General features: G+C 37.1%; 1 protein-coding gene across 3 annotated transcripts; it reads left to right on the top strand.

Annotated features, from left to right (window-relative positions):
* The first annotated feature begins 1,662 nt into the window (after positions 1–1,662).
* Positions 1,663–13,179, top strand: LOC135156636 (uncharacterized). Of its 3 annotated transcripts, none has more exons than XM_064109477.1 (8): positions 1,663–1,813; positions 5,071–5,213; positions 5,828–5,912; positions 6,277–6,460; positions 8,167–8,360; positions 8,712–8,835; positions 9,423–9,559; positions 10,424–13,179. In XM_064109477.1, the coding sequence occupies exons 2-8, from the start codon at positions 5,167–5,169 to the stop codon at positions 10,736–10,738; spliced, it is 1,086 nt and encodes a 361-aa protein (XP_063965547.1). In that variant the 5' UTR covers positions 1,663–1,813; positions 5,071–5,166; the 3' UTR covers positions 10,739–13,179. The 3 variants fall into 3 exon arrangements, with proteins under 3 accessions (XP_063965547.1, XP_063965548.1, XP_063965549.1); XM_064109478.1 differs by having other exon boundaries at positions 1,708–1,813; positions 9,429–9,559; positions 10,424–12,701; XM_064109479.1 differs by having other exon boundaries at positions 1,712–1,813; positions 5,071–5,169.
* Positions 13,180–13,366: the final 187 nt, after the last annotated feature.

The following is a 13,366-nucleotide window of genomic DNA, read 5'->3' as shown; positions in this document are numbered from 1 at the left end:
AATAATATCATTCAAAAAAGGTTTATAAAGGTTATACGAAACCGGATTTAGACCATGAAGACAGAGAAAACAAACAACTTTCTGATTAGGACAGAGTTTCTCTTTTATGATGATTAATCATCAGGGCTTTCAGGATATTATCTGAAAACATATTAAACACCGTCTGAAACCAATGTTTTATGGCTGCTTAATTAATAAGTGGTCTGCCTCTCTGTTTCCCTGATATTCTAATTTATATTGCCTTTACCCAGACAGCAAAGCAACATCTATTATTCTGCTTCTGTTTATGGTAACTCCCGTAAGAACTCAGTAGAACAGCATTTTTGCTGGTAAACGCCAAGCTGGATTACAATCAATTACCTAGGAAACATTTTACGTCTAGGTTAATCAGTCTCGATGGCTGACCTTATATTGCAACTATGAAGTCAAATTGTTATTTTTCTTCTGATATTATTGTAACTAAAATATATCAGGCGTTGAGAAAGAATAGTGGGAATTATTCATCCGAGGTTGGTCTGGCAATTACCATTTTTTCCTGAGAGATGGAACCCCGAGGGAAAAATAGTTTTATTGCCAGTCCAATCGCAACGCTCCCTCGCAACTTTTTAAATATTTTGCCCGATACACCATATCTGGCCCCCTCAAAATTTTTGGCCCATTACGCCACTGATTTCAATCGGAGAATCGTGGTTTTGAATCCGATTCGAATTCGAATCCGAAACGATTGTATGTTTTCCTTTCTGTAAGAAATTATGCTGCACCCAACCCAGGTGGGGGTACCTGACAAGATCAAGTCCTCGGCTGCTCTGAGCGCTGGAAATGACACCTCGATTTTTACGCCGGATAATCAGGTAAAAAAAAAAAACAATACGCCTCTGAATAGATTTCTAGATAGAGCTCGTCGCGCGCAGGACACCTGCGCGATGTCAGTAAGAGAACATGGTAATCATTATCCTAAAAAAGATTATGAAAATGGATTAACTATTATTATCATTATCAATATCACTACACTATAAAAATGATGTGCTAATATAGCACTTAAAGTGCTTGTATAGTGACTGCACTACGAGTGCTGATTTTCTAGTTTAAATGAACTAGCAAATCAACACTCGTAGTGCAGTCAATATACAAGCACTGTAAGTGCACTTAGTAGTAGTAGTAGTAGTAGTAGTAGTAGTAGTAGTAGTAGTAGCAGCAGCAGCAGCAGCAGCAGTAGTAGTAGTAGTAGTACACACTTAAAAATAGGTAGTCAAAATTTGACTAGTTTGGGTGGTCATTTCAAAATAACCCTGGATGTAGTCAAATTTGACTGCATATGGGGTCAACCTTTCACTGTTTACTTTGCCTTTTGGCTTTTTGACTGCGCCGGAAGTTAAAAATGACTAGGTGTATGAAGTGGAAAAATAACTTGCCTAAAGAGTCATCATCAAAATGACTGCAATGCAAGTTGAACGGCGGAGGGATATATTACTGTGTGCAGTGTTCAATAATCAATAGTTATTTTGCTAATACTTGTAATGTTGTAATAGCAAACAAATTTAATCAGTGTGAAAGAAACAACATTTTAAAACTTTCCATGTATTTCACTTCATTTGCGTTGTGATATATATTATTTTTATCAAAGAACTATTTTACTTCAGGTCGAATCACTCAATGTATGGTGAGTATGATTTCGAATATCCCGCGCCGCCGCGTACGGTCGATCTCAAGTTGCGAATTTTTTACTGCAGTCTACGTCTGCATGCGACCGCTTAGTTGGTGTTGATGATGGAGAGGCTCCTAAATAAGTGGGGATTAGTTGCTGTGTTTGAAGGTAAGAAATTTGTCTTGAGTGTCAAACATATTTGTGTCTTTACTATGTAAACTTACATGATTGTAGTATTTCGTTAAGCTTAAGTAATTTCACAAAATAACACGTTGACATTGGCATTGCCATTGCACTTGCAGTGCATGGCATCATGTAACCCAGAGAGCTCCCGCCCGCGCAGCGGGCGGGAGCCCAGAATCTAAGACTTAGTAACACTTAACATAACAGACATTAATGCTAAGTCAATCGTATTTCAACACTGATTATTCTGAAGTAAAGCGTTCCTGAATAAAATAAACTGCTGAGAATTATACTTATTCATATGAAGATGAAATAGAGGGGACGGACTAGGCCTAAACTTCAACTTTCAAGCTTGAAGTTTGGGCCTAGTCCGTCCTAGACAGCTGGCAGCCGTCTGTTTTGAGGAGTTTTTTAACATTTTTTTTTTAAAGTTCTCCTCATACACAGACGGCTCGCTAGCGTGCAGCCACCATTAGGGGACTTGCAATGCAAAATCCCCCCGTCGGGGCTCTTCAATTTTTGTCTTTAATCAATAAAAATTTTGAAAATTAATGCGACCAAAATGCAAATTGATATTCCCTCTTGGCATTAATTGCCAAGAAACGGAGAAAAATCGAGTTAAAAGGAACAAAAACAGTGACTTACCTCGGCTGTCGCGCAAATTCACTTCCCCGTTTTATCCGATCTTAAGTACATAAACATATGGCCATTGAGTCCCCTGTACAGATCGCGCTAGAACTTCGGTCTCTGTATTTGGTGAGTGAAGCCAACGGAGTTCAGCTGAACAACCAACATAACAGACACCGAAGCTTTTGGTCTAAGTCCGTCCCCGCTATTTTCATACCCCATGACTACATCGACAATCTCGCTAGCCGGCTAGCACCGGCGATATCAAAGGCCGGATCCCGCTCTGACCATATCCCTACATTGACCTAAATTTGAATAGGCCTAAAATCTACAGTTTGTCGTAACTAAAAAACAGGAGGTCGGAAACAAGTCCACATCTACCCCTGATAATTGTCTAATCACAATAAAACTGAAATAAAGGTTTACTTTGGACCTACATGAAGCATTCCGATGAATGTCTAGATCTACGACAAACTATAGTCTATATAGACCCCTAGATATAGTATTTTTTGAGAAACTCAATGATCACACTTATTTGGAAGTCAGGCAAAAGAAATATTGAAATTGAGGTTTACATAGTGCGTAATACAGGATGAGCCCCGAACCCCGGCAAACACATTACAATTTGCAAGTGAGATCAAAACATGAAAATGAGCGTAACTTACTTTTATTCCTATGGAATGTCATTAGAATAGTATTGATGTTCCCTCCAAGATTTTCCGCTCCAATGAAGTTCACTCAGAAACCATGATTTCGAACATCAATTCTATAAACAGATAATTAGTCTAGCTATTTCGTTTCAGAAACTTCAAATTCGCAGAGTCCAAAAGAACGACACTTCGCACAGATATCGTAGGGAATTGTGGGACGGAAAAAAATGTTTAATGCATGAGTACATGAATAAAACATTAGCGTTTAATCCAATCATACAAGTGCATTATGCGTATTTTGACGTCATTCTCATGAATAAAACATTGACCCTCCAAAATCATCCTTCAAATTGTCCGCCGGCAGCCATGTTGGCTATGTACAAAACCTATGGGAAATAAAAACACGCGGAAAGAGTTCCCTCTCTAGTATGTCGTAAGATCGTATCTCTGTGCCTACAACACACAGTACAATGTCCCATGCAATGTCTATCACTCTATGTGCTTGTGTGCTTTACGCATACACACAACCCAGTGTGTAAGCACTGCGCGCATATCATATGCAAATAGGTAAACAGGCCAGTCTATTCTCAAGCAGGGTAGAGTTAGTTACTTACAAAGATAATCAAAGAGTTGCCTAAATTTTAGCAATATCAGTTTTAGGAAAAAACAAACTGAATAATCATGCATTTAGAATCTATTATAATGCAATGAAAATGATATTTAGCCACTGTATCTTCTGTTTGACATATTTCCCCATTATGTTGATACCCCTATTCCGAAATTGATGAACCTATATGGTATGATAAGTTTATTGAACTTTATTGAACCCTGTATGTCTAGACTATTCCATTTTCAGTTAGGTATGTGGTGCATCATAAATGACTTGGAAGTACTAACAATTGTTTTTCTCACAAGTAAAATGTATTCTTATAACTGCAGGAATTTATTTTTTCATAAAGATGTTATTTCTTAAGATTTATGTCTATCATTCATCCCATGTAAAGCTCCTACAGGTTGCATAGGGCCAATGTCTTATTACTCTGAAATCATATATCCCCATAAGTAAGTGCTGTGTTCCACACTAAGTATAGATTAGACTCTCAAGTTGCCAATGGGAAGAGTGGTCATTGAAATCCTCTCTGACAGGCCCTCTGTCGCGAATGAGTTAAATCGTAAGCACAGCTTACATCGCAAAATTGGATGTTCAGTTGAATTTTTGGACAGTTGAAAATTAACGCAAAAAATTGAATTTTGAAAATGAATAGAGTTTTGTGTCTGATATGAAGACAAATATTGGATTTTGGACCCTGAAATTTTTTTTTGATGTTAAGCCGGCATGTACAATTTTGTACGCCAATGTTAAAAAAGACGCGCAAGCGTCGTTTTAAATCGTAAGCACAGCTTACATCGCAAAATTGGACGTTCGGTCAGATTTTTGGACAGTTGAAAATTAACGCAAAAAATTGCATTTTGAAAATGAATAGAGTTTTGACAAATAGACAAATATTGGATTTGGGACCCTGAAATTTTTAGAATTGGATGTTTAGAATTGCAAAATTGGACGTTCATTTAAATTTTTGAGAGGACTGCCTTTCAATAAAAAAAATACTAATCAATAATAAAAACACGATATTTTGAGCAAAATAGGAGTCATGCTGAATAATAGGCCTACAAAATCAGATTGATGTAAACATTTTGTATTTCGTTATTCATTGCACTATACATAATTACATGTACATATCAACTCGTTAACAAAAACTTTTGATAACAAAAAGTATTTTTGTCAAATCTCAAGAAAATGCCTCACATGGTATAAATTTAAACAGTTCTGACAAGAAGTAAATTCTAATTCCCATGTACTTTAACAAGTAACAAATAATTTTTTTCTGGCCTAACTGAAAAAAAAATACTGGTATAATAAAAATAACCGTTCAAATATTTGTTTTTTTCTTTACCAAATTCTAGGACATAAGTGCTATTCTGGAAAAGGCTGCTGGTGGCCAGTCCATTCTCGGTGAACTTGAAGAAGGTGGACCACAGAGTGCCTCTAACAGACGAAGAATGGTGAGAATAGTTGTATCCCACCTCATGGAGAAATATGGAAACAAGTAAGAAAATACTCAAAAATTTCCAAACAACTAACAAAATCAATAGACCAGGGTTGGAGCTTAGACCAGTCAAAAGCTATTTTTCACAAAAGTGGTGAAATGCAGGTTTGCTGCCAGCTTATGCATGCCCTGTCTGGGGATATATGAGGGATGGATATAAGTTCTCAACCTTCAGGTAGAAGGAGAAAAGATAAATTGATGATTTTCATATCCCTGATATGATTCAACAACTCTTAAAATTGGGGGGGGGGGAAGTTTCATTATAAAAATTAACTGAAATATTTGCTTTGTTACAAAACTTTGACTGTTTCAGGTTTCTGAAGATAACTTTTCAATAGAAAATGAAAAGACAGTTACAATCAATATTCATCTCCAAACTTGTTCAGATGCATGAGAGTCATGGTGCAGTGACATCACTGGAAGATGATTGCCCTTGCTGTGCTGCTAAAAAGTATGCAGCATAGTTTAAAGGCAGCATGCAGGGAGCATCTGGAAGATGAATGAGTGCAAAATCTATTTACTAATAAAAGACAAATTTGTTCTTATATTATCTTATAGGTATCTGTAGTAGATCATTATTTTTTTCCTTTCTTCTTGGATCTTTATAATAATAGACCATCTGCTGAACAGAAGGTGGGCATGGCAATATCCATGATTCAACAATTTCCAGCACTGAAAGATGTTGAAGGACCTGGTTATGTAAGTATAAGTTTAATCACGTTAAAAGAACATCATTTGAAGCAGAAAATTGTGTTGTTATCAACAAGTTGTTTTTGTCCCATTGTACCCCATGAACAATAACTTTGAACAGAAGAGAAAATACCGGACTCATCTAACGCTTATTGGTGGCATTTCGGTTTCTCTCGTGCCATATTCTTTCTGTTGTTCGATAACAACAATATGCGTTGTCAACTATTTTGCACCATCATAAGTGTTTAAATACTGAATTGAACAAAACTTTTACACTTAAATGTTACACTTTTTTAGGTTGTACTGTAAAGTAGGTGCTGTATATTCACTCATTGCTGTTACATGTATTTCTTTGTATAAATTTCGCACATAGGAAGCATGGTATACACCAGCAGTAGAGGGTGAACATGCAAAGGGCTTCATCGAAGAAAGGTTGAAAAATGTGAGAAAGAGAATGCCAAAGCAAGGGTGGACATCTTTGGAACCTTCAAGTTCAAGTGAGGAGAACCAGAAAGAACCATCAACCAAGGAAAAAATTGAAGAACTAAAATCTAAAGGTATGTTAATGTGCCTAGTTTAAGTTTTGTTGCATGCTTTGTGAACATTGAATGTTTAATTATTACTGGCTCATCTTCAAGTTCAAGTTGGGTTTGGTAGGCTTACTTAATTACAATCTTCAGAATTATCAGATGATTTATAATGTTCCACATTCCACAGGGACCAGTCTTTGGTCTACCAATTTTCACCTCATGATGCTCAGCAGATTGCTTGTGATCAAGTTAGCTCAATCGGTAGGGCATTGTACTCCAGATCTTAAGGTTGTGTGTTCAAGTCCCAGCGCAGCCATGATTTGTATGTTTGATTGAAATTCCCTTGGCCACGGAACTAATTGCTTATTGTCTCAGCTACCGGTATAATATTCGGGGACTCCGAGAGCTGGTCCCAGTTGCAATATTGTTCTTCTAGATGTAGGCTGAATAGGGTTCTGTGCCCAATAGCAGCTGCATCCCTGGATGATGCTAAATGGAGTGTCTTTTGGGTGAAAGTGATCAATGCCATTTCTCTCAAAGTGTGTTGAGGCTGTGAGTTTATGCTTTAAATTTGTAGAGCGCACTTTAAAATCATCTGCATGGTTTTTTTTTTTTTTGTTGTTGCTTGTAACACTTAATCAACTTGCATCAAAGGCATGTTCCAACCTTTTACAAGAAACCTATAACTAGTTTAGATAAATTTTTACAGGTAGCTTAGTCTGATTCCTGCAGTGCATCTGGTCAGGAACTTACATCCCAGGGGGGGTCTGTCCTCATTGAAAGGGGGGTATCATGCATGACCAAGGACTTGCCAAAAGCATCCTAAACAAGTATTTACAAATGCAAAAATATACACCCTAAATAAGTATGATTATCGTTAATTTGCTACCCTAAGTAAGTAATCCCCAAAGCAAGTAATAACTATTTTCAAACCAAGCAAATAGTGATATATGTTTTGCTTTCCGTGCATGAGGTCGGGCTAATTCAAGTGTTTGCGGGCATATGCAAAGTGTTTTTGGCTGGGATTTGGGAATATTCCATCATTGTGATAAACTGTAGTGTTAAATGAACATGCAATTAGCCCTAAGTACACAGGTAAGGTGAATTTTTTTTTAAGACACTGAATGCGTAACTCATCGGTTTAAAAAAGTGACCCTTTTTCTTGATTTTTGGTGATTTTGAGACCCTATTTAAGTTACGCACGTAACGTGCATGATTGTAAAAAACACCCTTTTTACGTGAATTCTTGGTCAAGCATGATACCCCCCCTTTCAATGAGGACAGACCCCCCCCCCCCCCCCCCGGGACTTACATCAGTGCACTAGATCTTAGGATTGATTGCCGTCAAATTTTAGAGCCTTAAACAGGTGTCACCGGCATGGTGGCCTAGTGGTTAGAGCGTCCGCCTCATGATCGGGGGGTTGTGGGTTTGAACCCCAGCCGGGCCATACCAAAGGCTTTAAAAATGGTACCTACTGCTTTCTTGTCAGGCACTCGACATTAGAAGAATGGAGTAGGGAAGTTAAACACATGGCTACCAGTGGACTAACCCCCTGCTGTAGTTTCTCTTCTTTCCAGTAGACATGTGGCCTAGGTTTATTGAAATGGAGATAGGCGCCGCTCTATGGGCCGAAAGGCTTGAGAAGGACTTTAACTTTTTGTAAAAGGTAGTTTAGGGTTTGCTGTAGGTAGCCTACTATTGATTTTGTTTTTTATCACCTTGTCTTTTTCAGAAAAAGATATGGAGCCGGAGAACTTGGAAGAAATGAAGCAATGGCTTCAACATAATAATAGCCCTATCCCTAAAGTGGTGGAATTCATGAAGAAGACTGCACTGAAAAGACAAGAAGAAATTCACTCAGAGAAGAAATCTACCGTGCATGACATCGAGTTGCAATGGCCTGGACTCTTTGATGTCCCTAACATGGTATGGGGTAACTTTTGTTTTCTTGGTTTATGTCAAAAGTACAGTAAAGCATTAATTCTTGAGGTGTGCTTCTCAAAAACCCAAATAAAATTCCTCATTGATCTTTTTTGCCTGCCAGGACCAGTAACAAAAGTCTACCAAATTCTGCCTGTTTTTATTTGGTACTACTGATAATAATATACTTCCCTACATGTATCTTTTGCCAGGTGTCATTAACATAATCAAGGCCTAGCTCCTTGGTTGCTGGATATTCATTTTGCAATTAGACATTACACATGTGCCCACCCCAAAATTACCATACTGAATCAAGGTTTTACAATCCTTCTTTATGCATTTTAATTTGCATCACAGATAGATGGTGATTTCAGAGCAGTTCATGGGGATGTGTCTGACAGATTAATCATGAAATGGACTCAAGAACTGGCAAAAAAACTACTGCAGTATGGAGAAAAGCAAAGTCCACAAGTGCAAGCCGGTACATATTTTCCCCGGGGGGAGGGGCACTCAATATGAAAGTGACGTACGAGTAAGATCACACATCTCGAACATAGGGGTCTTTCGGTGATGTGTTCAAATGAAAAATAGGGGGTCTTTGGGTGACAAATGAAAAATAGGGGGTCTTTGGGTGACAAGTAAAAAAATAGGGTGTCTTTCAGTGACAGTCTAAAATCTGGGTTTTTCGGTGACACACCAAGCTAAAAAATTGGCTCTTTTTTAGTGTGATTAAATGGCATTTTTCTGAAAATCAAAAATTTGGGCAATTTTTGGGTCAGAGAGTGCAAAATTCATGGGTCTTTGGGTGACAGAAAAAAATTGGGTCATCAAATGGAAAAAACGGGGGTCTTTGGGTGACAGCAGTCCAAAAAAGGGGGTCTTTTTGATCGCACATGGTGCGAACTTCAATATTGAGTGCCCCCTCCACCACCACCCCCACCCGGGGTATTTTCTGTAATATTTTGCTTTTCAATAATTTTGTATACTGTTGTAAAAAAGATGCGATTCAGTGTTAAAATATTTACCATGGAATTGCTCTATTTTAATTGAAGTTTGTTTTCCTTTCAGATATAGATGATCAAAGTGCACAGGATGCAGGTCTGACAGCACTGCCCTTGATACTGCCTACAGGAAAACTGTCAAACGCAAAGAAATCCAGGGCTACGGTGAAAGAAGCAATGGAGTCCTTCATTGATTTTCAGCCGGTAAGTATGGAGTAAATTTTAGTGCCTACTAAATGAAATGTTTGGGTATAGAGGTGGGATGCAGATGGGATATATCCAATTGGAGGATGTTTTTGTATATCTTCTTGCACATAAAATGAAAGAAATGCCTCAAGTACTCCATTTGGTTGAAAGTGATATGTAAAGAATGGGACACGTTCATCAAGACAACAACAGTTTGGCTGATGTGATGCTCACACAGTTTGTATTGCATAGATCTGTTTTAATTGTTATCATCGGAGATGCCAGACTTCAGGAAATTTTTTTCAGCATCTCCAGTACAAAACAAGATTAAAAATTCATATTTTCAAGAAATTTTATTAGCGTTTCAGGAAAATGTCACCAAAGTCACTGGCATCTCTGTATCATTTTGATTATGGCTCGATTAACTGCAGAATTTGCATGCTTGTCGCACTACAACATTTGTAGCACATCCCACATGCAGCCCAAACTTTCCATGTTTGCTAATTGAAGTTCAGCTGACAGGTCCCTAATAGAACTCGACTCTCACTCTACACCTAGATCTGTGATAGATCTTTAGAACTGTGATATAAAGAAAGGTTAAGTTTATATGACAACTTCTATCATGATCATGGTCAAGTTACAGTAGTTACCCTCACTATATAGATTTGACAGACTGACCCATGATGTCAAACGCCAGGCAGTATAGTCAAATATTGTTCCTCGACCAGCAAAGTGTGTGCACACAATGTACATCAGGACCATGCTAAAGCTATATCTATCTACAACCCACTTACCAGTAAGAATTAAGTACGCAGACAGAAAATATCTAGATTTATTTTTTAAATGTAAATTAATCAGTAGATTTATTTTCTCTTTTTACAGATAGGGACAAACCTCCCTCAATACTTGGATGGACTCATGTCAAAGAGGCGGCAACCATTTGTCCTGGCCCTTGGCCCACAGAAAGCGCCAGCACAATATTTTGCTGTGGTTGAGGGCCGTGCCCTTAAGCAAGACAGCCTTCTGAAGGCTGTTGATGTGTGTTTCAAGTTGTTTTATGTACTTGACCTGGAGTATCCATCTGCGTGCTATACTACATGGGAGTTTATTCAAAAAGTTCTGTACCAGGTAAATGCCAAAGACAGGAACACCTCCTCCTGTGTGAGGTCATTAAGGACATATGTCCTTCATACTTAATTTTCAACCATTTAATGGTCAATGTCAGTTCAGCAGAACTCAAAATTCTGATATGTCTCCTAATTTGGATATGTCTGTATGCCATGTATGAAATTTAATACTAAAATGGATTTTACAAGTTCAGGTATCGAGGTACGTCAATTCCTCAAGGCAGCAGCTCCACGTGCGTACTTAAGCAGCATCTTCAATTGCTTGCGTGTGTACGCATGCGCCTTTAGGGTTCCTTTGTGACATCAGATAAATGCGTATCAATTTCACTGCCTATCCTTTTCAAATCTATTTTAGTCATTCGTATACAGGGGGGTACAAAGGGTATCCAAATTCCAATACCACATTTTGATTTTAAATTTTGCAAGCAACAAAACAAACAAAATTGCAAAGTGGCAAGTATGCCAACATTTTCATTTTGTCTGCTAAATACCTCTGCGTTTTAAATTGTATCTCTGCAAATTAATGCTAGTGGCTTTAGAAGATGGGTTTGTGACAAAAAGCTCAAACTTGTCATTTTTGTGGCAAATTATGGTTTTTCGATCAGTTAAATTTATAGACTAGGTTTAAGCCAAAATGTTTGCACAGATAACATTTAATGTACATAAGTTAATCTATAGCAGACACATTAAGCAAGTTTTGACATAATTACCACTGTGTGATATTGTTTTCTTGACATTAATATTCTGGTAGCAGAATTCAAAGACCTTAGCCCTCATTCATTATACTATGCCATTTATTATACTATGCCATAACCAAGGCGCATATCCAAATTGTGATTCGTATTTTGAGTTCCGCGAGTTGATGTTATTTATACCACTGGATGTACTGAACTACATAGGCCCTTCAAACTAGAATTTAATGAAAATGAAAATAATATGCTGAACTGCATACTTATCAATGTTTAGCTTGGGATCATTGTACTAACCTTGGTGTGATTGTGAGAGGAGAGGGTGGCCACTCGTGTGTATACTTTCAAAAATGACCCCAAGCTAGGATTCACCAAAAGTGGTCAAATTTACCCCAAACAAGGATTTTAATTGACAAAAAACACCCCAAACAAGGGGTAAAATACCATGTGATCACAAGGTGTGATTGCGCCAGTGAAATGACTAGAATCTATGAATAAGTGATGTAATGTGTGGTAATTGAGTTGTATTGCTTTTTTACAATTGAAGTGTTACAAATAGCAAGTTTTACTTTTACTGATGGAATTATAATACACGGCAAGTTTAAATTTAACTGATATTACTGCAAATAGCAAGTTTGAATTTAACTGATACATTATTAGAATTTGATTAATTTCAACTTTGAATTTAACTGATAGAATGACAACTATTAACTGATTAAAGAAAATGATGTAACTGATAGAATTGTAAATTATAGCAAGTTTCAGTTTAAGAATTGGTGTGACCCTTGGTACATTGCTGTTTGCTGACAAAGCATTTTTCAGATGTTGGACTTGCAGCTACTGCTCCCGAGTTGCAATAGAGTTACATAGAATGTGTAGAAGTATTTCTTTGAAATAGTTACAAATAGAATTTTATAGAGGGAATTTTCCAAAAGGTCCTTCCTGTTCAAAAACCCAATGTAAATACATTAATATGACTTTAAAATGGTACATGTGTAAAACCCATCGAAATGAGCCCGATACATAGTGTTTATGGATCGATCAGCAATACAGCTTGATTGGTGGCGAACACAAGTGAAGAAATTCATGTTTTAATTCGTACTTTTTCGATATGAACTGAAATTGAATTTGTTTTAAATTAATTAAGCAAATTGACTTCCATGTTATCCTGTAACTTATTCAGTATTAATGTACATCAGTGTAAAAAAATTGGGTAAACAGGAATGCAGATGATATGCAGCTTTTCTTGGGGACAATTCATGTAATAACATCTAGGTGTCAGATGTGGTGTATCATATGCGTGTGTAAATGCCATCATTCCATGTGAATCTGATGCAGACACTTTGTAGATGGCATACAGATCTTCAATAGAGAAGATTCATCTTGACAAAACCAATATCAATTACTGACCTGACAGTTTCGGCCATCCTGGTCGAAAGCCATCTTCTCTAGAGGGCGTTCCGACGAGAATTGGATCATAACTGTCAGGTCAGTAATTGATAATTGGTTTTGTCAAGATGAATCTTCTCTATTTATGATGTCAATGCAGTCAAACCAGATGAATTTATTCAAGAAAAAAGCATACAGATCAGATATTTGGCCTACTACCACATCATTGATCAATCAAGGTCAATTATTTGAAAAGCAAATTATAAAATCTGTAATGTCTTAATAATGTTAGAAAATGCTTCAGTGCTTTTCAATTTGACAGTGTACTTTTTAGGATCAAATTTTAAATGTTACCACTCTTGTATTGCTATTTAGTGTTTTGGAAGCATCTAATATGTTCTTTATAAATAAATTATTTGTTTATGCACAATAATCTTTTAGTTTTTGTGTCTAATTAATGTGTTAAGCTTACAAGTAGTCGGATACAACTAACCACTGAAGTCAAAATCTGACTACATTGAAGTTGAAATTGACTACATTGAAGTGAAAGGATGGAGGAATGAAATGACCCTACTGTCTATTGCATTTGACCCCTTTTCATTTAAATGTAGTCAAATTTT

This window comes from Lytechinus pictus, chromosome 14 (genome assembly GCF_037042905.1).
Source record: "Lytechinus pictus isolate F3 Inbred chromosome 14, Lp3.0, whole genome shotgun sequence".
Taxonomy (NCBI): domain Eukaryota; kingdom Metazoa; phylum Echinodermata; class Echinoidea; order Temnopleuroida; family Toxopneustidae; genus Lytechinus; species Lytechinus pictus.
Note: the sequence above shows the minus strand (reverse complement) of the source record. Positions and strands in the feature narration are given on the sequence as shown.